At 36.5% G+C, this 24,318-nt stretch overlaps 4 protein-coding genes and 1 pseudogene across 4 annotated transcripts; 3 read left to right on the top strand and 2 right to left on the bottom strand.

Annotated features, from left to right (window-relative positions):
- Positions 1 to 894: 894 nt before the first annotated feature.
- LOC103427687 (uncharacterized) lies at positions 895 to 4,236 on the bottom strand. The gene is made up of 6 exons (XM_008365757.4): positions 3,950 to 4,236; positions 3,806 to 3,845; positions 3,276 to 3,356; positions 2,329 to 2,515; positions 1,665 to 1,932; positions 895 to 1,265 (listed from the first exon to the last, which is right to left on the bottom strand). The coding sequence occupies exons 1-6, from the start codon at positions 4,007 to 4,009 to the stop codon at positions 1,059 to 1,061; spliced, it is 843 nt and encodes a 280-aa protein (XP_008363979.1). The 5' UTR covers positions 4,010 to 4,236; the 3' UTR covers positions 895 to 1,058.
- Positions 4,237 to 5,483: 1,247 nt separating this feature from the next.
- Positions 5,484 to 8,152, bottom strand: LOC103427686 (peroxisomal adenine nucleotide carrier 1-like). The gene is made up of 5 exons (XM_008365756.4): positions 7,725 to 8,152; positions 6,663 to 6,894; positions 6,406 to 6,552; positions 6,104 to 6,258; positions 5,484 to 6,027 (listed from the first exon to the last, which is right to left on the bottom strand). Exons 1-5 carry the CDS (start codon positions 7,871 to 7,873, stop codon positions 5,748 to 5,750), a joined length of 963 nt encoding a protein of 320 aa, XP_008363978.3. The 5' UTR covers positions 7,874 to 8,152; the 3' UTR covers positions 5,484 to 5,747.
- A 1,993-nt stretch (positions 8,153 to 10,145) lies between these two features.
- LOC114824663 (U4 spliceosomal RNA) lies at positions 10,146 to 10,281 on the top strand (annotated as a pseudogene).
- A 3,142-nt stretch (positions 10,282 to 13,423) lies between these two features.
- On the top strand, positions 13,424 to 20,300 carry LOC103427733 (mitochondrial Rho GTPase 1-like). Its single transcript, XM_029101452.2, has 15 exons — positions 13,424 to 13,739; positions 14,075 to 14,297; positions 14,572 to 14,704; positions 14,969 to 15,118; positions 15,456 to 15,632; positions 15,812 to 16,063; positions 16,531 to 16,599; positions 16,820 to 16,875; positions 17,220 to 17,289; positions 17,529 to 17,740; positions 17,827 to 17,896; positions 18,141 to 18,253; positions 18,799 to 18,949; positions 19,413 to 19,599; positions 19,879 to 20,300. Exons 1-15 carry the CDS (start codon positions 13,514 to 13,516, stop codon positions 19,950 to 19,952), a joined length of 2,163 nt encoding a protein of 720 aa, XP_028957285.2. The 5' UTR covers positions 13,424 to 13,513; the 3' UTR covers positions 19,953 to 20,300.
- A 1,097-nt stretch (positions 20,301 to 21,397) lies between these two features.
- On the top strand, positions 21,398 to 24,077 carry LOC103408620 (putative UDP-glucuronate:xylan alpha-glucuronosyltransferase 4). The gene is made up of 2 exons (XM_008347458.3): positions 21,398 to 22,176; positions 23,051 to 24,077. Exons 1-2 carry the CDS (start codon positions 21,399 to 21,401, stop codon positions 23,974 to 23,976), a joined length of 1,704 nt encoding a protein of 567 aa, XP_008345680.3. The 5' UTR covers position 21,398; the 3' UTR covers positions 23,977 to 24,077.
- The last annotated feature ends 241 nt before the right edge of the window (positions 24,078 to 24,318 follow it).

Raw genomic sequence — 24,318 nt, 5'->3', positions numbered from 1 at the left:
GATTAATTTAAACTGAACAGGCCAAGACCATACTAATTGACTTAATTACGAGATGCTAATTTAGTTGACTTTTCCCAAAGTTGGTCTAGTGTGATGATTATTAGGCAGTGGTTTGTAGAAAAAATGACAAGGAAATCACCAAATTCCTTTTGGTAATCATGAAACTACAAGAAAATTTGAGGAGCCACCTTTCCTCACACGAATACACATAACTTACATGTACCATTAAGAGCAGTGCTAACGTCAGTCGTTTCGCACAACACACGTGAGCTGATTTTGACTATTGTATATGTGAGCTGATTTTGACTGTTGATACATGCAGAGTTCATAAATGCATCAATTGTATATCAACAGCTAAAAGTAACATTCTTCTTAGAAGTGTTTGTCAATTTGAAACGATTCTCATTAAATCTATGGTCCCATCACACATTTTGGTATATGTAAATGTGGAAAAGAAAAAAAAAAGGAAAATTGTGAAATCAAAATTAACGCTAAGGATTTTTTTTTTCTTTTCAATTTATTATTATTAAGGAGAGGAGAGTTTATACAACCAAATCCGCAATCCCATCCAATATTGACGGTTTCAAAAGTTGGGATCCGCTAACAGATTGAACCAACCAAAATCGGATTGGATTGGACCGGACCAAATCGGTCGGGTTTGATTGGAATTCGAACACCCTTATTAGTTCTTCATACTGTTAATCATACCTCTCAAAAACCCACCCAAATTGTTCATCAAATGATACATTGGATTGTTGGAAGCTTCACTAAACCAAATCCATCAACTTTTAGACTCAAATCCATCATATCATTTGTATGGTAAAATGAGGGAGGTTCACTCCCTAATTCACGTCGACCGCTCACCGAGACCGGAAATATCGACCGCCGAGCACATACTCTGATACATACGAATTTGTATTGCCGGAAAGAATGAATACAAGATGTTTCTTCAGTTCAATTATACTTCAGCTAACAGTAACAAGTCAATGGACCAAAAGCATCTCACTGTAATCTACAACCTTTCGCTTATGCCTCTTTACGAAGGCACAGTTTTAATCTTACACTGTGACGGTGAACAAATAGAGTTTTAGGACGACAGACAGAGCTAACTGCAGTAGAAAGATCCCGGCTACAATCAAGAACCACCTTTCACCTGCTGATACGATGTGGGCGCGAAGGTTAACTGCGACAAAGGTGGCAGACATAACCCCAGCTACGCCTGCAATTACCCATCTGAAAATTTCCAACGGCACAACTGAGAGGCACTGCAACCAAACAGAGTAGGAATGTCAGCTATCTATTACCATCCAACTCAATGGGAGATATTTTTTGTATTTCAGCATTCAAACAGAAACTCGCAACACAACTATGGAACTGCACTAGTGCCTATTAAAAACTTGGCCCGTAATGAAACAAGGATAGATAAATAAGATGCCAAAACTGAGTCTTAACTAAAACATTTTGTTTCTAAAACTGTTAGAACTAACAATCATTAGGAAAGCTTCTCCAGGATTATGACAAAGCTAGCAAAAGACCGTTTGATATAGCTTGAGACCACAGGCATAAGCTTTCGAGAAAGGGTTCAATTCGAATCTTCTACACCCAAAACATCTTTTTGGCAATAGATTTAATGAAAAGACTATGTTCGAAAACCAGTGACTTACCAATGCTGGAATGAAGACAAACAGGGAGTAGCCATAGAGACAAAACAGCTGAACGAGACCTGATGGTGCCGAGAAGTATTTGAGAATTACATACAGTACAAGAGGAACAATAGTGACATAGCCATAGAACAATCCTGCAGACCACTGGACAACATTAATGTCATATTCCCAATCTTTACTCTTCATCTTGTGTGCTACATATGTCACAAAAGTGCCAATGGCAGCTGCTACAAATATAAGGGTAGTGCATATCCAGAAAGGTCCATACCTGCACAGCATTTGAAGTTAAGATCAGACGACAGGTGTCTCACAATATAGATATTATTACTGAATAAACAATTGCAAATCTAAAATAGAATGATAAAAAATATAACATCAAGATACGGTGGAGAATTTTATTCAATGCAGTTCCGAAGCCAAGTTTCACATTACTAAAATTGTTACTGAATACAAGTACATGTATGGTGCCAGTAGCAAATCCGGCATCAGCGGAATTTGCAGATTACGCTTATACCATCACTGTGCATAAATGCCGTTAAACCTTGACTTGTTAATTGACATGATTCTACTAATTATAGAACAGTTCAGACACATTTTTCAATATGTTTTCTAATTTAAAGAATAATGATTCTAATTTTAGTTAAGTTACCAAACGAAAACGTACAAATCAGGGCTGTTAGATGTTTTCTCATTGAAGGTTCCACTGAATGGAAGGAGTGAATCTTTAATCCTCTCTAGAACATCTGATGTATCAACATCAAAGTATTGCTTGTAAGAAGCTACAGAGAATATCCGTAGCCAACCACCTTGCTGGGGTTCATCAGAACCAGATACAGGTTTAGAAAATGTGTCTGTACCATGAGAGAAAACATGGATATTAGACCATAGTATGACACGACAACAAATGACAGTCGTAGAAAACAGAATTTAAAGTAGTCAAACAATATTCTGGAACATTTACAGCCATTAGTTTTAACACTTCGTATGAATAATAAAACTCACTTTTATGTTACATTTAACAACTATTGGGTATAGTAATACCAGATATACAAAATGAGGAGGCGAAGCAGATTTCAGTCTTGCTTGTCAAATTACCAAAAGCATCTGATGCATTTTAAAGAACGAAATCACAACTTCAACCACATTTGTTTTGGATTCTTGTTGACTTTCAAGGGTACACCGAAAAACTATTACTACTACTGCAGATCTGTTTTTCCCTATGGCCGATCTAACCCAATCGAGTCTCACAAACGTCATGAGCACTTTGATCTCATCAAATTCAACTAGTCAACCTCCCAAACATTTGCTTCCTTGATTCATATACGCTTAATCATTAACATATTGCTAGCGTTTTAAAAGCATAATCAAATGAACAGAGTTCTCTTCCATTAGATCTAGACTCACTTGAAAAATAGGTCCATACTTAAAGAACTACAACGAAGAGCATGAAGTTTTATCATCCTTCATGATCAATGATCACCTCAAAGACTTCAAACTTAGGTTTAAAAGCCTTTAGGTATTCAATCTGAAGATTGTATCCACTGGAAAGTCACATATCAAAGCAAAACATGATTCACAAATTCCATTAGTAAAAGTAGAACTTGTGTGTACCATCAGCATCACTAGGAGGGAGGGCACCACGAGCGATCTTCCCTCGTGTCTCGGATGGAGGAAATGTCTGAAGGGTTGAATCTGCAGAACTTACAAAACATGCATTTCATAAATGAAAAAAAGATAGGATCTTGAAGCTAGAAACCTAAAACCTAGCATTGAGCTGGAAGTTAGTTACATTAAACTCAACTAACTAGAAGTTCATTCTTTTGAATATACTAATCAATAAATGCCTTTAGCAATATAGACTTCAGTTGAAAACTTAACCTAAACAAAAGCTGTTTGATTGCTGAGATAATGCAAGAAAATTAGAATTCCATTTCTCTAATTCTATTCCTGCATCAATTCCCTACAGCTAAACAAAATGCTAAAAACACAAAGCCGCAATGATTTGCAGCTGATTATCCCAAATCTAATCTGGTTTCGCATTATTTTCCTTCCAATTTTCGCGCCAACCAAACAAAAGGTACTTAAATTCCACAAACCAATCACTAATTTCCAGAACTCAAAAGTAGAAACACGAATCGTACCTTGGAATTTCACGGTGAGGTGGCCTGGATCTGGAACCGCCTGCAAAATAATCCGCCACCATTTCACCATATATACATATATACATGTATAAATATATATATCCGTAATTTTCACGGAATTGAGAAATTGAATATTCAACTTACAGCAGGAACAGATCCCGAGACGTTTTGGTTGTCAATGGTGGTATAATTTCCGGACATCATCTTGCCCTCTCTCTGTTTCTTCTTCTTCTTCTTCCTCGTTGTGTCCGCTCTCTCGCTCAGATGAGATCTCTCGTCTTGGCGACCTGGAGATGGACTAGCGCGTGGTTTTTATTTATTTTTTTATTTATTGCTTTTATTTTCCTCCTCAGTATTTTTCTCAAATGAAATATGAAATTGGTGAGGTGAAATATGAAATATGAAATATGAAATTGGTGAGGTTTGGGCTTTCCCTTGTTTTGTTGGGTCTAAGCTCATGATTGGACTTATCACAATCATTTTGGGAGAATCAAGGTATCGTTTCGTATGCATACGGGATGGGACGAAACGGAATGGGATGGGATAGGACGGGACAAAACGGAGAGGGAGCAAAGATGCCCTTGGATGGAAACAAGGAGGAAGAAGAAGGAGACGGAGATGTTATAATTTTATGTTCCACGGATGCACGGATGTGGAACGAGTCGTTCCAAGGGTGAAGCAGAACGAAAATTCACTCAAAATTCGTTCCGTGGAACAGTGCGTTCCACTAGTTTTAGGCGCACCAAACATGGGACGGAACGCCGCGTCCCACTCCATTCCATCTCGTCCCACGTACCAAACGGTACCCAAGGGAACGAGATTCGAACATAGGATTTTTCGGCGCAGGAAATTGCCCATTTTTCATGGTATTTTAGCAACTTGAGCTGATCCCTTTCAAGCTCATTTTAAATTTTTATTACTTTTGATTCAAGCAATATTCTAATCTAAACTATAAGATAGTGATTCAAATTGGGTGTTGAAGGGAGGTATAGTGCCCTAGCCAACATAACAACGCCTCCAATTTGCATATATAGCCGTTTTTAGTACACACAATATCAGGTACATGAATAAATATTCTTAATAAATTAAGTTTCATCCTACTTAAATAAATATGATTTTCGTAAGAATTTCTTGTATATTTTTATTCTCGCATCTTTCTTTTTAGTTTGAAATTTTAAGACATTCTTATTAATTTGTATTACTTTGTTAGTGAGTTCAATTCTCCCGACTTCAGTATCGTTTCTATAAAAAAATTAAAAGACTAGATATTTCTGATGTCCTTTTGCTTTTGGCTCATTATTCTGATGTCATTTTCACTTGGTTTTTTTAAACAAAATAATTAGGTGACTAATAAACAATAACATTACCCATCTCAGAAACCTTAAAATTTGAGCAACGTTTGATGGTAGCTGTCATGTTAACATATAGATTGAAAACTGGATTTCTAGAGACATGTCCGGAACATGGGACGGTACAATATATGTTATTATAAAAGTAGAGGAAAGTTTTAGTCCAGTGCCTTTCTACTTGTAAAATGACATATAGTGTATATCCCTATGTTCTTGACGCACTGAAAATCTCTCGGATTTCTATCAACCAACCTCATTATTGAACAGAATTCACAAATCCAATTACTATCAGCGAATCACATTTACTAGGGTAATAATAATAAATCACATTTACTAGGGTAATAATAAATCATTATTTCTCTGAATAAAAGTAAGAACTAGGCTCCAACGGATTGACAAGGCCACCATCTTTGAAGCAAGGCCTGAACCATCATTCTCCTCTAACAAACAAAACCTCTTTATTACAAAAATACGAGCTCCTATCCGAAAATTAGTACCCCGAATTCAAAGAGTACATCTGTTTCAGCTATTCAGATAAGACTCCCACCTAATTTACATGTGAATTCTGCAAATTCATGTCGACGCAACTGCAATCAAGCACTTTTTAGTCTGCCCATTGTGAGCAATAGAGACCTTCTGATTGAAAGTAGAAGAACCCAAGTAGCGGCGGAGATCTTTTCCTTGATCATCAGAAGCAATGCCGAGCTCAGGACGGTCTTCAAGATCTGTGCATGCAATCCCTTGAAGAAGCCAAGAATCCCTTCCCTTTTCCATATAGCGCATAGAACTGCTGGAATTGTTTTGCTGGACTTTGGCTGGGGGTTTTTGGTTTTTCCATCATCTTCGTCAGCAGCTTGGATCATGACCTTACACCTGCAGGAAGTACATATGTCAACTGATTCCATAGGTCAAGCTTGTAAATGAGATGGTTTTGAGAGCAATTATGTACCTGATGGCAGGGTAGGTCAGAACGGTGGCAACAGTCTTTGAGACTGCACCTAAAACAAATGCTGTGAAAGCAGAAAGGGCTTCTGGAGAAGAATCCTTGCCCGTTTTATTCTTCCTTTTCAGGAGTCTGAGTTTTAGCTGATCGAACACTGTATACTGAAGTACGAAACAATTTTCAGTTTCAACCTCAATTATCATCTTAACATATTTTGAGTGAAGGTAATAAGAATATAACATGCAGTAAAACTTAAATTGTAGAGAACAGAATCAGTAATTTCAGATAAAAAATGCAAAGACAACTACCTGAATTGCAGGGTTCGCGGTCAGCAACAGGGAGATTCCGAGACCATCAAATGCATCAATCCAGCTGCCCTCTGTAAGAGTCTTCCACAATCCTTTGGATTTTCCAAAAGCACTTGTCTGCATCCTTGACGAGGCTGTATCCAACGGCTAGACAGCAGTAAAACAGACAGTCATTAAAAAAATCCATAATCTTCCAATTCTTCATTCACAGTCAGAATAGAACCAAAAGTGCGGCGGACTTTACGCAAAATGTTCACCTGAGTTACAATGGCAGTGCAAGCACCAGCAGCAGCAGCAAGAACTAAGTTTGCTCTCGTCCCTATCGATTTAACCCCACTTGTTTCCACATAGAGTCTTTTGAAGTAGCTATACCCATAAAAGTAAATAAACTGAGAAATGAAGGATTGCAGGTTTTTTGTTTCGAGACCCTGATACAGTGAAAGAACCTGACGTGTGGATATCGCTTCCCAAAACACTTCCGAAAGGTTCCTATACAAGCCGTTCACCAAAGAAATTAGTGAGCTATATACCATAAAATTATATGATTGCTGACTCAAACAATATACATTACCACAAAAGCTATTTTCCGCTAGCGGTAGAGAAAATAATAAATGAACCCGATAGAATCATGGTGAACTATACAAAAAAAAAAAAAAGCTTCATATATGCACATATGATCACCGCATAAAATTCCAAGTGCGAAAGTCTTAACAGTTGGGTTGCAACATTCTGGCATTAGACAATCTCGGATACCTGCCGATAAGAACTTACCTTCAACTCAAATGCCACTGTGGCGGTGGCGGTATCCCAACCAACACTGCCATGTGTTTTTAACTTTTGAACATGGCAGTGCTCGATTGATTTGGGATCCTACGCCACAGTGGCATCCCGCTTAATTTATCATTTTCCAATCTCCAAACTTTGTAGAATACATTTTTATTTATGATAAAAACCTTAACAATTTGAGACCAGACGCAAATTAAAAACCCGAAAACGATAGCTGAATTGCATTTAAAAGTTAGCAAGTTACCACCTTGAGATAAAATCCGATACGACTCGCAACCCAATTTTATTTATCCCATAAAACTTCCAAAATCCATCTCAATTATCTGCTAATCCAAAAGATTACTCACAAATCACCAACATATTCTCCAACATTAACAACATATCAATCCTAAACAGTAAATACCACCTACCGACTTAAAAAAATACGCACAAATTCTCACAAAAAACAAATAATTATGCACAATTGAGCTGAAAAACCCATCACAGAACGATGATCGAAAGAAATAAACCGACCCAGATGAAAAAATGGTTACCTGTATTTGGCCCGATCATTGCCTCGAACTTCGGCTTGGTACCTGGTTTTGCAGGTATCGAGCGGGTACAGCAGGGTGGTGCTGACGAGTGATCCAACGGCTCCTGACGTCGCCTCCGATATGGATTCCAGATCAAGATCAAGACCCATCCTCTCTGAATTTTTATTTTTTGGTAAACCGGGACGTTAGATATAAAATTATTTGTATATATATATATATACGTGTTGAATTTGGAAGCTTCCGATGTGGAGGACTAGGAAGAGGAGTGACGGAAGCGTAGAGGTGGATCAATACGATGTCGTTTAGTTGGGATTTGAAAAACTGAATGTTTTCAACGTGTTTTTTCTTGGTCGTGGTCCGCCACCGGCTGTATTTTCCCACGCTGATAACCTCATTTCTCACCAACTTCTGTAACTTTCCATAACAGCATCCTAAATGTCCAATATGCCCCCCTAATATGCAGAGATTTTTCAATATCCTCGACCAACGAGCCTCCTCTACTTATATTATAATAACACGTGGTGTACTGTTTTATATTTTTTTTCATGCTAGTACATGAAAACATCTTTCTCCTAATATGAACTTCATTAATGCCAAGGGTGTTCATTTGTTAATTTTCTTGGAATTTGGAGTTGTTATGTAATGAAAACGAGGAATGCTAACGATGTTCTCTCAATATGGAACTCTCTATAAAAAAAATTTATCACCTCATATTTTTGACATAATGGTTTATAATGTTGGCATGAGAATTAATGTAAAATTGTAAGGTGATAGAGTTTATGGAGAGTCACTTTTGAGAGCGTCTCATTAGCATTTCTCAATGAAAAATGTATTGGAACTTGAAGTGTAATATTATACATGTACATATTTATTCTTTAAAAAATAATTTTATTTGTTTACGAGTCTTAATGATTAAATAGATATTAGGTCTAATTTGGAAGGGTCACATGAGTTGGGACGTCATAATGACAGTAAACTCATTTTATATCAATTGTTTTCTTAATTTTAGAATTGAAATAAAAATGTTGTGTTCGGTACGCAAACAAAAATTCATAATAAATGATTTCCCATATGTACTTTGGATGAGGGAAATGTAAATTTTCTTTCTCTTGGTTGGAAACGATGGGAAACTGGGTAGGAAATACTACTTTTTGGGGATATATCATAAATGGGCATTTTTTTTAGGAAGTTTTAACGAAACAATCATAGTATTGTTTACTTTTAACGAAAATGACATTTTTATATTTTTACTTTAAAAAGTCACTCATTGTACTATTTACTTACTACACATTTTTATCCTTTTGATTAAAACTCAAAGTTTTCAAGTCATTTTCATTAGTTTTTTTTATTTTTTTTAATGTCAATGAAGACATATTTGTCATAAAAATTGACAATCAATGCCTATTTTGGAGGAAGGAAAGTGAATACCAAGGCGGAGGGAGGTTGAATTCTTGCATGACGGTGTGAGTTCAAATCTTGTCGGTGGCTGATCTAACATCTAATATAACAAAATTTATAATTTGAAAAAAAAAAAAAAAAAAAAACTATTTTTCATGCCTATGACTTACCAAACATGGAAAAGGCAACAACTTGCTTTTTCCCTCACATATACGAAACGTAGTCTAAGAAATACGAACTAGAGATGGGTGTAGAGTAAGAATTGAAACCAACCAACTTTTTGAAGAAAAGTAAGAGGTTGCTGTCACCTAAATTTAGAGAGAGAGGAAAAAAGAAGAGGGGGGGGGTGGGGAAGGGAGCCTAGAGAAAATATGAAGAAAGGCTTGATGAATTTTGATATGTGATTCCTCACACCTAGTGTCTTTATTATATAGTAATAAGGTTTTTTTTAATCACAAATGATCTCTGAAATTGACATTCATTATCAAGATGGTCATTGAAATTGAAAATCAATCAATGTAGTCTATGAAAATAAGTGTCACAAATCAATGTGGTCATTTTGTTACAATTCTGTTAAAAATTCCATTAAGTGCTGATGTAACATATAAATGGGTCTCATAAGTCTTTTTTTTTTCTTCTCACAAATGGTCCTTGAAATTGACCCGTGACATCAAAATGGTTTCTGAAATTGACCTACAACATCAAAATGGTCATAGAAATTGAAAATCGATCAATGTAGTCCTACAAGTAAGTGTCATAAATCAATGTAGTCGTTCAGTCATAATTTTGTCAAAAATTATATTATGTGCTGATGTGACACATAAATGGATCATACAAGTCTAATTAAAGTTGTGAACCCAAAAACCTAGTTCTGCAATAACCTCCAATCTCAGTCCATATTCATCTACCTTTTTCACTGTCTATTCTAAAAAAATATATATCAATACACCCATTTTTACACACGTCTACATTTAGGCAACCAACATCCTCACAACTTTAATCTTGGAAAGCTTATTCGGCGTTTTCCTGGTGGTTTGTCACGAGATAATGAGGTTATAACCGAGTTGCTCTATTGTTGGTTGAAAACTATTTCCAAACCCCCTCTTAGGCCTTGGTTAAGTATTGTGCCATTTAGAATTTATGGAAGAGATCCTTATTTGAAGTAGGTCCTACTATAAGAAAAACAATTATATTGTGCAAAAAGGTATTTAAATAACTTTTTAAATTAATTATTAAATCAACATCAGCACATACAATTTTTTTTACAAAATTGTCGCGGAATGATCATATTGATTTGCGACACCTATTTTCAAGGACTACATTCATCAATTTTCAATTTTAGAGACCATCTTGATAGTGTGAGTCAATTTTAGGGACCATCTTGATGGTGTGAGTCAATGTCAGGAACCATTTGTGATAAAACCCGTAAATCTTGTGGGGCTCATTTATGTGTCACATCAACACCTAACGGAATTTTTAACACAATTGTAACGGAAGGACCACATTGTTTCGTGACACCTATTTTTAGGGACTACATTAATTAATTTTTAATTTTAGAGACCATCTTGATGGTGAGGGTAATTTAAATGACCATTTGTATTAAAAACCCTAATAATAAATAATGGGCGAATAACTTACTCTCCAAGTAATACAAAGTCTAGTAGTAAATATTTATAGATCTCTAATAAATCCTAATTTATCTTTACATAGGATTTACAAAAAGGCTTTTTATATTAGCACCCCACAAAATGTTGAATGCACCATACATTAAAATTTAATATTAAATAACTTATTTACCCAATACCCAATTATGCAATGACAATTTTGGCCTTATTAGGTTAAAAACAAAATTTATAAATACAACCCAAATCACTTTTAGCATATTATTTATCTTCTCAACTATCAAAACCCTCATACCCTCTATTGTTGAACAAAACCCTAATCAATGAAACTACAAACATGTTGATTGAAAAAAATTATTTATGACGAATAGAACACAAAATCGATGTTTCGGAAGCTTCACATGAGGTAAGATTTCATATTTTCATTATTTTAATGATTTCGATGATATCTATAATTATTTAATCTTGCATTTGTTGCGTTATTTAAACTTCTATATTCATATTCATTTGCGAGTCACATAAAACGCAATCAGATTTGAACCTAAAACACGGACCGCACTCAATAGTTGTACAAAATAACAATCAAATCGGAAACTCACCATTCGGCAGCTGATTGGGATCATACTCGTAAACATCAACCTCTTTTATAAGATCGTAGGTAGGCATTGCGACTACACGTGACTTGTAAGATTTTATTTTAAGAAATTAAATTGTAAATAATCTGAACTACATGTGACTTGTAAGATTTTCTTTTAGGTTTGACAGATAACTTAAATCTAATTTATATGTGCAAATAATGAATAATTTATTTGTTTTTTCTTATACTTTTTCGTGCAATATCCATGTGAAAAATATCACAACTTCAACTCAATAAAAAACAAAGTAGGATGATACAAATCACGTATCTCATATTATATGTTGTGTAACCCACTTGAGGTTCAAATAAATCCTTTCAGATTTAGCAATGTCTAGTTGATAACAGTCTTAATATTCCTCTTCCATCAACACCCTGGTTGTGTCATGATAACTCTTCCTATTCTATCCTGCAAAAATAAAAGAATTTTTTTTTTTTTTCAATTTGAGCTTTACCTTGCATCGTGTTAGTCTAGTCTACTCGTGTTTATGAAACTTGTATATTTATTGATATTATGCTCTAAAGTATGAAATCATCGTCAACCATGTTATGATATATACGTAGATGAGTATCACTACATGACGATGTTACGATCATGTCTAATACATCATACAGGTTAACACAATTAAACTAATATGGAGAAACATCACCTTTCCAAAAGTGTCATGGTCCCAAACTTCAACCATTAACATTTCATGCAATGCATCCTCCACCATGAAGTCAAATGTTTGATTCCAAACTGGATTCAAATTGTTCATTACAACCTGAAAAAGCATAGGACAATGATAAATTGAAATTAAGAAACAATTCTGAATCGAAGACAAGGACAATGACGCAGTTGATATTTTCTGTCACGGTTTGAAGACAAGGTTTATTTTTTAATGGTATCTAGCGGGCATGCAAAGCAACCTTGATAAATATTTGTGCTAATTCCCCAAGCCATTCCTTACTTTATACAAGCTTACTTGGCCACCAAGCTTAGAACCCCTCACATAAATCACGATCCTATTTAAGTTGGTGACAATGAACTTGTATCATCAATTAACAGCACTCATACAAATAATTAAGTTTAATCAACTCAGAAGGTATGTATGGAAAGATGGGATTAGTGTATTCGTCCGATTCTAATGACAATGGTGAAATCCGCGATGCAAAGCTATTCGGACGTGAGAGGCCGATTCATCATGTTCTTAGAGGCGGAAAAGGTATGTAATGTTCATTTAAACTGGCATGCATGCTAAAATCCTAATCGGTGATCTGCTAATTACCCTTAGTCATATGGTAATGAATCGAACATGAAAGATCATAGAGAGAAATGTGGCATGCAAGCCACTCCTTACTTTATATAAGATTTGAGAAATGTGGCGATGAATCTGCTAAACTCAGAAAGTATAGCAAATTCATCGCCATATGATCCTTCAATTTAGAAAGATCATAGATTAGTAATTAATCGCATTATCTTGCAGTTGCTAATAAAAAAAGCCTTATAAGATTTGAGAAATGTGGGGTGTATGTACAAAATATAAGGTGCATATTGAGAATGTGGGGTGTGAGAGTATTATGAGAAAGTATGTGAGGTGTATTATGATAATGTTTAAGTGAAAAAACAAATGTGGAGTGTATTAAGTATGTGAGGTTTATTCAATAATTTGCAGAGTGTTAATATAATAAGCCTTTACAAAATCACACTATATTATATATTAATTACAATAGACATTTCATTCATCGAGAAAATGATATTACAAATACATATCATGAAGAACTCAACCTTAAAAAGGTCCTTACAAACTAGATTTAAGATAGGCTGATACTAAAAAGAGATCATATTTTTAGATCATATTTTATAAACCACATGAAGTGTTGTTGCTGATCGTCAATCCTAAAACACAGTGAGCTGAATATTAAAACTTAACAACTAATAATTAGTGAATTGTTACTAGCATTTCAACATGTTCATTATTTTGGCGCGATTGTTAATCAAAAGCTTGTTTAGGGAACCAGTAAGCTCCATTAAATGACTCAATGAAACGACATAGACATGCGTTCCGCCGTATCGAAACTTCTAGGTTGCTTGGCAAAAACGACACACACAACACAACTCAGCTCGCATAATTACTAATAGGCCACCGTGGCCTATGTGTCTCTGCCGCGCCAAAAAAAAAAAGAAGGTAAAAATACGAAGCCGAAGGCGTACTTCTTCCTATGAAACTTCCGCACACTTCCTCTCTCTAACGAGGCCGCCACAGCAACAGCTGCCGCCGCCGCCGCCGCCCGATCAGCTAGGGCTCTGGTGGGTTTTATCGAATCTTCTCCGACGAAGAAAGAGTTCTCAAAGCCCCTGGCCTAATCCCCATTACTTAGGTAATTTACTATTTTCGTGCCATCGCTTCCATCACAACCCCTCTCTGTGCACTTCCACTTCTTCAGTACGCCGACGCTCTTCGAATCTACTGTCGTTTGTATTTCTCGATTGATTGAAATCTCTGCGCGTGAAAAGCGAAGTTATTTACGGTTTTGCCATTGCATCAGTCGCTGGCTTAAGCTAAAAGCTTGATGGAATCTGTGGCTGATTGAAAGATAGGAAAAGTTTGATTCGTGTTTGCCACTAATCGTTTGAATATTTTCTGGTTTTGCCACATCTGTTGATAGTTTCTATTGAGCGATTACGGTTTTGGGTTTTGGGTTTTGGTCTGCAGTTTCAATGGCCAAAGTTGCAGCAGGAAACGATCACCCTGTTGGCCAAACCGCAGTCCGAATTGTTGTGGCCGGAGACCGTGGCACCGGGAAATCCAGCTTGATTGTGACTGCTGCCACCGAGAACTTCCCGGCAAATGTGCCTCCGGTGCTGCCCCCTACAAGGCTGCCTGAAGATTTCTACCCTGAACGCGTTCCCATCACCCTTATCGACACATCATCTCGGTATGAATTCTGTAGTTGACATAGGAAATGATCTGTTTATTTGCTGATGCGGTTTGAAATGTAGATGTTGCATTGTATGTGGGTTTAAAGATTTTACATGGTTTTGGTTGTGGTGTCTTCCAGAACGGGTTGGAAAGGAAGAGTGAATTAGGTCGTACGTTTCCTATTTTTTTTCCGGCCCGACCAAATAAGGGGTTATGTCATATTGGTCAGTCTTTCTTCTGCTGATATCTTTAGTGCGATGTTGAATTGCTTAATCTGTTTACTCAATCAGAGCAGAGGATACTAATAAAGTTGCTGAAGAGTTGAAACGGGCTGATGCAGTTGTGCTTACTTATGCGTGTAATCAGCCTCAGACACTTGATCGATTGAGTACATTTTGGCTTCCAAAACTTCGTCAACTAGAGGTGTGTGGTTGCTTCTTTTCCTCACTGCACCCATTCATCTCCAAAAGTTTAACACGCGCCTTTTTTCGGACAAAAAGAAGAAAAAAAAACCTGATGAAAGGAAACCTTAATCTTGAAAGTATAATATTCGTTGTGAAAATGAAGCCTAATAATTTCACTGCTTCGATGAGCTGTTTGAAAAGTTGTTTAATATGGAGGTTAGTGGAGCAACACTTGTCTTGTAGCATGTACTTATGATGGGAAAATGTGAAATTTAATGAGCAGGTAAAGGTACCTGTTATAGTGGTGGGTTGTAAGCTAGATTTGAGAGATGAGAACCAACAGGTGAGCCTCGAACAAGTGATGTCACCAATAATGCAACAGTTTCGGGAGATTGAAACTTGCATTGAATGTTCAGCATATAAACATATTCAGGTATGCAGTAATGACTCCTATTTTTCAAGTTTCCTTTTGTTGGTTAGTATATCAACTTTTTGTGAATTTAACGTGCACCATATGATGTGTTGCATTTATTCATACTTTCCACGCATTTCTATGAACTACCTGTCTGCAACATTCACTAGAAGTCTAAAATGTCAGTTAAAATGCCTACAAGAACCTAATGCCATCTTTAGTATATCCTGAATTCAATGTATGATTTTGTTGACCAAAACAATAATTCAATTGATGGTTTTTGTTGCAAGTAGTGTTGTTATTTTGGCATGGACACTAATTCTTGGACTCCATATGATCAATATCTTTCTGTTTGCAGATTCCGGAGGTTTTCTACTATGCACAAAAAGCTGTGCTTCATCCAACGGGCCCATTATTCGATCAGGAAACACAGACTTTAAAGGACCAATGTGTGCGAGCCTTGAAGCGGATATTCATTCTTTGTGATCATGATAGGGATGGTGCCCTCAGTGATGCAGAGCTGAATGATTTCCAGGTTCTTTTTTTTTCTAGTTTGCAGTATTCTTGTTCTATTCTTAACTTTTGTTCCAAAGTCCTAGTGTTCTATGTGATTATTTGATATGATCTTATAGCTGTATTTTTGAATCTCCTAAGCTGAACTCATGGTAATTTGTTCTCGAGATTCATGAACAATTCAATGCTTATTCTGAACAGGTTAAATGTTTCAATGCTCCATTACAACCTTCTGAAATTGTGGGTGTTAAGAGGGTCGTGCAAGAAAAATTACCAGAAGGAGTCAATGAACATGGGCTTACATTGACAGGGTTTCTTTTTCTTCATGCACTATTCATAGAGAAGGGACGTCTAGAGACAACGTGGACTGTCCTTAGGAAGTTTGGATACAATAATGATATAAGGCTTGCAGATGAACTAATCCCATCTCTCCCTAAACGAAGTCCTGATCAGGTAACATCAATTGAGTTATGATTTCTATTCTGTGCTGCAATCAGTGATGAGATGGTTTTATTACTGGCTTAGATTTTATATTGAAGTGAAGTAAAACATTCATTGAGTTTTGAGTAATCATTTTCCAAAGTTTTGTAACTCATTCGTGTTCATTTTACAACTCAGTTCTTTATTTTGGTAAAAATTGATTATTCAAGTGCTAGAGTCCTATTTACTAAGTACCTTATAATGACCATTTTGAATCAAGTCGGAGGCCCAGAGCTAACTTCCTGCTGTTATCTACCTATGCTTGTGTCAACACTGAGCCCTATATTTGATTTTCCATAATCGTGCTACTTAAAGTGATCTTTGTGAGATTATTTTGTGAATTATATCCATTGTTCTAAGTATGTGCTACAAGTTTTTAGTTTCCTTTTAGATTTTCTGTAGATGTTTCATGTTGATGTACTTGGTTGTCATGTGGGCAGAGTGTGGAGCTGACAAATGAGGCAATTGAGTTTCTGAAGGCTAACTTTGACTTGTTTGGCGGTGATGGTGTATGTATTAGTACTCATCCTTCTTAAATGCTACATTCTCTATTACATTGTTGATTAGTTTTCAATATTTTGTGTCATCAAGGATCTTCATTGTGATTCACTTTATATAAAAGTCTCTGAAAAAAAAGATCATCACCGTGACCTAACCTTACAACCTCTTAGGTGCCTTAGTTGTTCTCCTAGTTCTTATAATCATGAACCTATATGTTCTTTTCACCAGGATGGGGCCCTCCGACCACGTGAACTTGGAGAACTATTTTCTACTGCTCCAGCAAGGTAATTTTTATTTATTAGAATCATTTCTGTTTCCATTTTTTTTAGTTCATTGCAACTAGTTTGTTTCTTTACCATGAGAGATAATGTTTGCAGTTGTGTTTCCCATGGTCTTTGTTCATATGTTGTTCTGATGTAAGAGCCTTAAAGCTCATGATATTAGAAAATAGAAACTCAAAAGTTTACCTAAATGTTGGTTTTCAGTTAAAAGTTTGGTCAGTAGAAGCTTCATAGTTCATAATGATGTTCAGAGCTTGAAATAGTATCAACTTTCTCAATCTAGTTTATTATAATCCCTAGTTTTGAAGATCTTGGCATGTTTTGATTTTTGGCGTTTGAAATTTCAGCTCGTTTAGTGAATTTCCATCTAAGGATGCTGCATTTGGAGGGTTATCACTTGATGGATTTTTGTCACAGGTAATATATGCCTATTTCTCTCTCTCTCTCTCTCCCTGTGTTGGGGCAGGGGAGGATTATGCTCATTGTTCTTGATTCACGTTAAATATTTGTCATTCAACTCTCAATTTATATGTTTGTATGGATTTTTACTTGCATAGACATTCATAGTCATGTTGGCACTTTATTACATGCATTACAAACAGTTGTTATTCTTTTATGTGCACAACTAACTTTATGAAAAATATGCATATTTTCAGTGGGCCCTCATGACACTCTTAAACCCAGCTTCTACTATGGAGAATCTGATATACATTGGTTATCCTGGTGAGGTTTCATCCGCAATCCGTGTGACTAGGAAGAGGCGTGTAGATCGCAAGAAGCAGCAATCGGAAAGAAATGTTTTCCAATGCTTTGTCTTTGGTCCAAAGAAGGCTGGGAAGTCTGCATTATTGGATTCTTTTCTTGGAAGGTCTGATTCAGATGGTTTCTCCAGTTGACTTTGATTTTGTGAATTAAATTATGCAAATTTTTTTTTTACAATAACTGGAACTGCAGGCCATTTTCTGAAACTTATAATCCAACCACTGAGGAGCGTTATGCGGTTAATGTTGTTGATCAACCTGGGGTAAGTAATACTACATGAAGCGCCTTGTGTCTTGACAATTACATGGAATAAACTTACACTGGCTAGGTTATTAAAGTATTACCTCATCGCCAAATTTTGTTAAATGCATGCTATTTACCCCAATTTTTTACTACTAAGTAATTCTGTATGCTTTCAACTATAGTTTGACTGATGAGCTAAATTTTGTGTGAGGTCTATTATTAGTCCTTTCAGTGGTTTGTCTGACTTTTTAGTATATACACAGGGACCCAAGAAAACCCTAGTAATGAGAGAAATTCCTGAAGATGGAGTTGAGAAATTTCTCAGAAATAAAGAGGCTTTGGCTGCGTGTGACATAGCTGTGTTTGTTCACGACAGGTAAGCAGAAGCCTAAAATGGGTGTTTAATATTTGTTAAATCATGTTACTCTTCTGTTATCTACCATGCTAGTACAATTTAGGTCGTTGTTTCTCTTCTCATTTGTAAGGTCCAAGTTTCTGTTTCCTGATTTGAAAATTTCATGGGATTTGTCTTTTCCTATTTGGTTTTTATTTGTGAAGCCATAATCTATAATACAAAAGGTAAATTTCTGATATTTAAATTGCTGGAAAATTTATCGTTAGACATAAACATGTGAAATGGAAAAAGATCCAAGTTTACAGATATTCGTGTAAGTTTCCAGGATGGCAAAAGCACCTTGTTGTCAACAAACGTAAAAACAGAAAAGTAGATTGTTGACAATGACTTATATTTGGGAATTATACACGGACATGTTTATTTACCTTTCTCTTTAACTGCTGCCTGTAGTTGACAATCAATTTTAGGTTGACTCAGAGCATTACTTTGACATGAGTACATTTCTTTACCTAATATTTTACTGTTATTTATACCTCTTTAATATTTGGTGTCTTTTTCCTTGTTAGTTCTGATGAGTCATCCTGGAAGAGAGCAACTGAGTTGCTGGTAGAAGTTGCTAGTCATGGTGAGACTACTGGCTTTGAGGTACCTTGCCTCATTGTTGCAGCTAAAGATGATCTGGATGCATTCCCATCGGCCATTCAACATTCTACGAGGGTATGTCTATTTATACATTGACCATTTTTTTCTTTGCTTATCTTTTTGTAAGTAAAATGAATTACCTGATCAATTATTAGTTCTGGTTACAACTATTCCTGAAAGTTTGAACTTTTAAGATGTGGACCAACTATTTTCTGTATTCTAATACGTTATCAGTATTGTTGTGCCTTTAGATTTATGTTTGCCCTTTATTTGTAGTATGCTCAGTGTGTAAACGGTTTAATTGTTCTCTCTCTTTCTCTTCCCGTGCGGGGTTAATCAAAATAGTTGAAAACTTTTTGAAGTTTATTTCATTGGTATTCAATGCAAGACACATTTTACAATTTTGACAGCATTTCTTTCTTTGGCCGAGTTAAGTGAAGCTTGTGTGGGTTATTGGGCGTGGTGTTTGAAAGTAGTCCTGGTTGTTTTGAGCTTGGCATTCATTCTTTGGATGGCCAATTTTTATGTACTCGTGCAGGTTAGCCAGGATATGGGAACAGAGGCTCCTATACCTATCAGCGCAAAGTCGGGTGATTTCAACAATGTATTTCGTAAAATTGTAACTGCCGCGGAGCACCCTCACCTGAGCATTCCCGAGACTGAGGCTGGAAGGACCCGCAAGCAATACCATAAGATCCTTAACCGATCTCTAATGTTTATTTCAGGTATGATGATCTTTTGAATTTTAATGGTGTCTTTATAAGTTTATACAGTTCTCGCCCTGCTTGATGTCAAACTGAAGTTACTAAAGATATGTGGGCCTAATGGCACATCTGGGGTTCCATGCCCGGTGGATGCATGTCTAAAGCTAACGTACTCACTTTCAGGAGAGCAGATTATGTTAGAAATGCACGTATTCGAATTAAATTTTAGAAATAAACAACAAAAGACGCGGTTATGATTTGTGCTGTGTGATTTACGGAGTTTGTGTGTTCTCTTCGCAGTGGGAGCCGCAGTGGCCATGGTTGGAGTGGCGGCTCACCGAGTCTATGCTGCGAGGAGGAATGCCTCCGGTTAAACAATTAAGGATGAAGTTCCCGTTGAGTTTATCCGTTGCGACCGCTAGTTGTATTACTGCTTCATAAACTCTTGTAATTTTTTTATTTCGAGATTAAACCCTTGTAATTAACAACAACTAACAAGTGCTATTCTTTTGATCATCGGGAATTGTTTGGGTTGTTAGCTTGCGTTGCAAGGGATTGGCGCAAGGTGCACAACTTGTTAGTCACAATGTGTAGAGAGGATTCATATTGGGGTAAGGGAGAAAATGTTGTGTCAAGAGGAAAGAGAGAGTAAAGGGCAAAAAATTGAAAACATTTTGTGCTCTTTAGTTGGTTTAATGTATATCTTTTGATTTGTCGATTCATTCAATCTGCAAGGTAAAAATAAATTAGAGTATGTACAGGAACAAACGGAATGCGCAGAAATCACTTCTCAAACTTGGATAAATCAATGCTGTATGAAATAATAACTTCAGAAAATAATATAATCTTCTAATTTCAACTCGGTTCAGTGTACGTAACCACCTTGCTAAATAAATAAGATAAAATTTTTTTTTCTTAAAAATCCTTTAAAGCGTAGCTGATATATAAAATAATAATTGAAGAAATATAACATAAAATTCATTAGGAGTTTTATTTTAGGGAGAAAAGTCCCTCACAATACTTTTTTTAATCGAAATATGTCCTCAAATGAATTTTAATAATAAGATGCATAATACATGACATAATTAAATAAAACAATTCTTTTGAGCGGATAATGCATGCATTGGTAGTCGGTGTTTAATCTAATTTTTTTTAGCAATAAGTTGGATGCCAATTTTGGTAATTTTTTTTCTTTTTTTGGATCAAGGTAATCTACGTGATTAAGGTAATAGTTTTAATTACTTGAAAATTAAGTAAATGTGGTACTAATAATATTTTTTCAGCACCGTAATATTATTGTGCACATATATGTATTAAAAAATATAAATTCCATCACTGTTCCAACGGAAACAGATTTTTAATAAGCTTGCCGTTGTCACTTCATGTATCGTTGTTTTCTTTACGATCTTTTAAAAATTAAATGTACATTTATGTCGAAAAATATTCACTTAAGAGTCAAATCTTCTTCTCTCCTCCCATGATTATTTTTCTTTAAGCTCTCTCACTTTCAATAATAATAATTATGACGGAATTTATTAAGCATCAAACTCGTTATCTATGTCGTTGTAAGCATATATCTTTTCAAAGAATACAAATTTAAACAACGTTTTAAAAAGCTCTCCATACGCGCGTGGGGATGAAATCATATATATAAGCAAATATATCTTCTCCAACGTCCAGCCATGCAAACCTTCCTAATAAAACCCTTTTTCCATATACGTCAAATAGCCCTTCAAACCTCTCTCTCTCTCTCTCTCTCTCTCTCCCCCCTCATACAACACCAAATACAAATGCTTTATCCTTCACCAGATTATGTGAACATGGCTTCCAAGTTTTCTTCCTCCGCCTCCTCCTCCTATTCCAAACAACGAGTAGTCCCCTTGGTTCTCTATCTAATTATGCTCTCTCTATTCTTCCTATGCCTAATGGTCTCGTATAGTTTTCGTCCCACCGAGTCGAATAATTCAGCTACCATTCGACACGAACAGGTTATCAAGAACAAAACTGAGAATGCGGACTGGTTCGTTGCCATTTCCAAACGATTCAAAATCAAGGGTAGAAAAATTAAGGTAGGTTTGGTCAATGTAGATGAACATATTCATCGTCAGCTCCGAGGACTATCAGATGTAGAGGCAGTCTCAGTGGCATTCGAACGCGTAGCTAGGGATCGAAAATGGGAGGATTATTTTCCCGAATGGGTTGACGAAGACGAGGAACGGGGGAAACCAAAGTGTCCGGAAATCCCAATTCCTAAGCTGGAGAATTACGAGGGCATCGATGTGGTACTGGCCAAGGTTCCATGTGGAGCAAATAGGACGAGTGACAAGGAAGGGATTAGGGATGTGTTTAGATTACAAGTTAATTTGGTGGTGGCTAATCTCGTGGTGGGGAGAGCGTGGATGAAGCCTGATGCTCATCGGACGGTGTATGTTGTGTTTATCGGGGCTTGTGGACCGATGGTGGAGATTTTCAGATGTGATGATCGCTTGATGCATAGAGGGAAGTATTGGGTTTATAGGCCTAATATTGGGAGATTGAAACAAAAGGTGCATATGCCTTTTGGATCTTGCCAAATTGCTCCGGGTTATGCAGAAACAGGTACTAATTTACTAACTATTTACTAGTTTAAATTGTTTAATCACAATGGGTTCGTTACTATGTGTTCCACTTTGTCTTATGAAATTTCAATTTAGTTCACAGCACGCTACCTCTAAACTTTAGTTTGTGCCATTGTTTTCTTGCCGATAGTCACGTCAATTATTCTGTCAAAATTGAGGATTTTTTTCGTCCATTTTGTGTAATAGAAGCTTTTGAATTTGTAGCAAAAATGTAAGTTTCAGTTCTTAATTTTTCAACTCAGTTATCAAAATCTAAATATTTTTCACTTTTCGTGGATGTACCATTTTGTTCACATACGTGCTCTTTTCATTGGAAAAGGATCCTCGCCGGATCCCTTTCCTAAGGATCCTGTGATCTCATCCGTTCATCGTATATCGTGCGGTCAGATTTCATTAGGTACTATTCATATTTAATTTTAAATTTTAAATTTTGAAATGATTTCTAATCGCACAATATACGATGAACATGTGAGATCACAAGATTCTTAGGAAAAGATCCAGCGAGGATCCTTTCCCCTTTTCATTACTCATGATCGACTATTAATAGTAAATTGTGACAAAATTGACAATTTGGGGATTTGGCACGAATAGAGAGTTTAGGGAGGCTTAAAATCTAATTAAAAAAGTACGACCTGACTTAAGGCTCCTTACTTTGCGGGAATCGGGAGAGGAAAGTCATATGCAGCCTTACTCTTGCTCTGCAAAAAGGTTGTTTCTACGACTTAAACCCGTGACCTTTTGGTCACAAACGAGCAACTGCACCAAGGCTCGCCCTCTTAAGTCTATCTAATTGATTGTATAAAAGTTTTCACAAATTATTTAGGCTGGTAAATTATTTGAATCTGTTGTTGCAGGCAGAGAAATCTGGAGAAAATACATGGTGGAAACAAGCTCATGGATTCCATACGAGAAGCGTAGACTTGCCTATGTCACAATCCTGCACTCCTCAGAAGCCTATGTATGTGGTGCAATAGCCCTAGCTCAAAGCATCAGACAAACCAACTCCACCAAAGACCTAGTCCTCCTTGCAGACGACTCCATCACTCCTAAATCCATCCAAGGCCTAACCGCGGCCGGATGGAATATCAAGCGAATCCAAAGAATCCGAAGCGCATCTGCGCAAAAAGGATCCTACAACGAGTGGAACTACAGCAAACTCCGGGTGTGGCAGCTCACGAAGTATGACAAGGTCATTTTCATCGACGCGGACCTTCTAGTCCTCAAGAACATTGACAGTTTCTTCGTGCACCCGCAACTGTCAGCCGTGGGGAATAACAAGATGTTGTTCAACTCCGGCTTAATGGTCGTGGAGCCATCGAACTGCATGTTCGAATACCTAATGCGAAAAACGTTCACAATTGAGTCATACAACGGCGGCGATCAGGGTTTTTTGAATGAGATTTTTACTTGGTGGCATAGGTTGTCTTGGAGGCTAAATGCACTAAAATATTTTGAGGGACCAAAAGCTGCAAATCATGAGATGCCTGAGGACCTGTATGCATTACATTACTTGGGGTTCAAGCCTTGGGTGTGTTACAAAGATTATGACTGCAACTGGGAAGGGAATGGCAGCAGCGTCTTCGCGAGCGATTCGGCTCACGAAAAATGGTGGAAAATGTACGATCAGATGCCAAAGGAGCTAAAATCTTACTGTGGTTTGACGAAGAAAATGGATAAAGATTTGAAGAAGAGGAGAGTGAAAGCAGCTAAGGCTAATTTTTCTGATGGACATTGGAAAATTGAGATTAAGGACCCAAGACAGCATCATTTATATATGTAGTCCTTGCTTTTATTTTGATATAATTTCTTGTGTACTTTTATGTAATTCTGTTTGGTATATTGGCTTCCAAAGAACAAGATACAAACAATAGCCAAGCTTATTGATAAATTTTTCATTATGACTGGAACACGGGTACGATATCACATATATTTTATATAAGCGATGAGAAATTTTAATATTTAAGTTATTAACTTTTTAACATACATATCTACCATTTGTATAGTAACACGTAGTGTACCATTTCGTATTCCGATCACACTGAAAAATCTCTCAAGCTTATCTCACTAAGTGGGATTGGTTTTATGATTTCTAGAACGTCAATGCGTTTAGTTTTGCGCCAGG

The sequence above is a fragment of the Malus domestica genome, chromosome 04, assembly GCF_042453785.1.
Source record: "Malus domestica chromosome 04, GDT2T_hap1".
NCBI lineage: Eukaryota > Viridiplantae > Streptophyta > Magnoliopsida > Rosales > Rosaceae > Malus > Malus domestica.
The sequence above is the reverse complement of the archived record's forward strand: the minus strand, read 5'-3'. Positions and strand labels throughout refer to the sequence as shown.

Coding starts and splice junctions, on each gene's coding strand:
- LOC103408620 (XM_008347458.3), top strand. CDS start 21,399: ATGGCTTCCAAGTTTTCTTCCTCCGCCTCCTCCTCCTATTCCAAACAA. Junction 22,177..23,050: donor TCCGGGTTATGCAGAAACAG/GTACTAATTTAC, acceptor CTGTTGTTGCAG/GCAGAGAAATCTGGAGAAAA.
- LOC103427686 (XM_008365756.4), bottom strand. CDS start 7,873: ATGGGTCTTGATCTTGATCTGGAATCCATATCGGAGGCGACGTCAGGA. Junction 6,895..7,724: donor AATGATCGGGCCAAATACAG/GTAACCATTTTT, acceptor CGGCTTGTATAG/GAACCTTTCGGAAGTGTTTT. Junction 6,259..6,405: donor CCGCGAACCCTGCAATTCAG/GTAGTTGTCTTT, acceptor TTCGTACTTCAG/TATACAGTGTTCGATCAGCT.
- LOC103427733 (XM_029101452.2), top strand. CDS start 13,514: ATGTGTCTCTGCCGCGCCAAAAAAAAAAAGAAGGTAAAAATACGAAGC. Junction 16,064..16,530: donor CTAAACGAAGTCCTGATCAG/GTAACATCAATT, acceptor TCATGTGGGCAG/AGTGTGGAGCTGACAAATGA. Junction 16,876..17,219: donor TTTTCTACTGCTCCAGCAAG/GTAATTTTTATT, acceptor TTGAAATTTCAG/CTCGTTTAGTGAATTTCCAT.
- LOC103427687 (XM_008365757.4), bottom strand. CDS start 4,009: ATGATGTCCGGAAATTATACCACCATTGACAACCAAAACGTCTCGGGA. Junction 3,357..3,805: donor CCTCACCGTGAAATTCCAAG/GTACGATTCGTG, acceptor TAAGTTCTGCAG/ATTCAACCCTTCAGACATTT. Junction 2,516..3,275: donor CCCTCCTAGTGATGCTGATG/GTACACACAAGT, acceptor CTCATGGTACAG/ACACATTTTCTAAACCTGTA.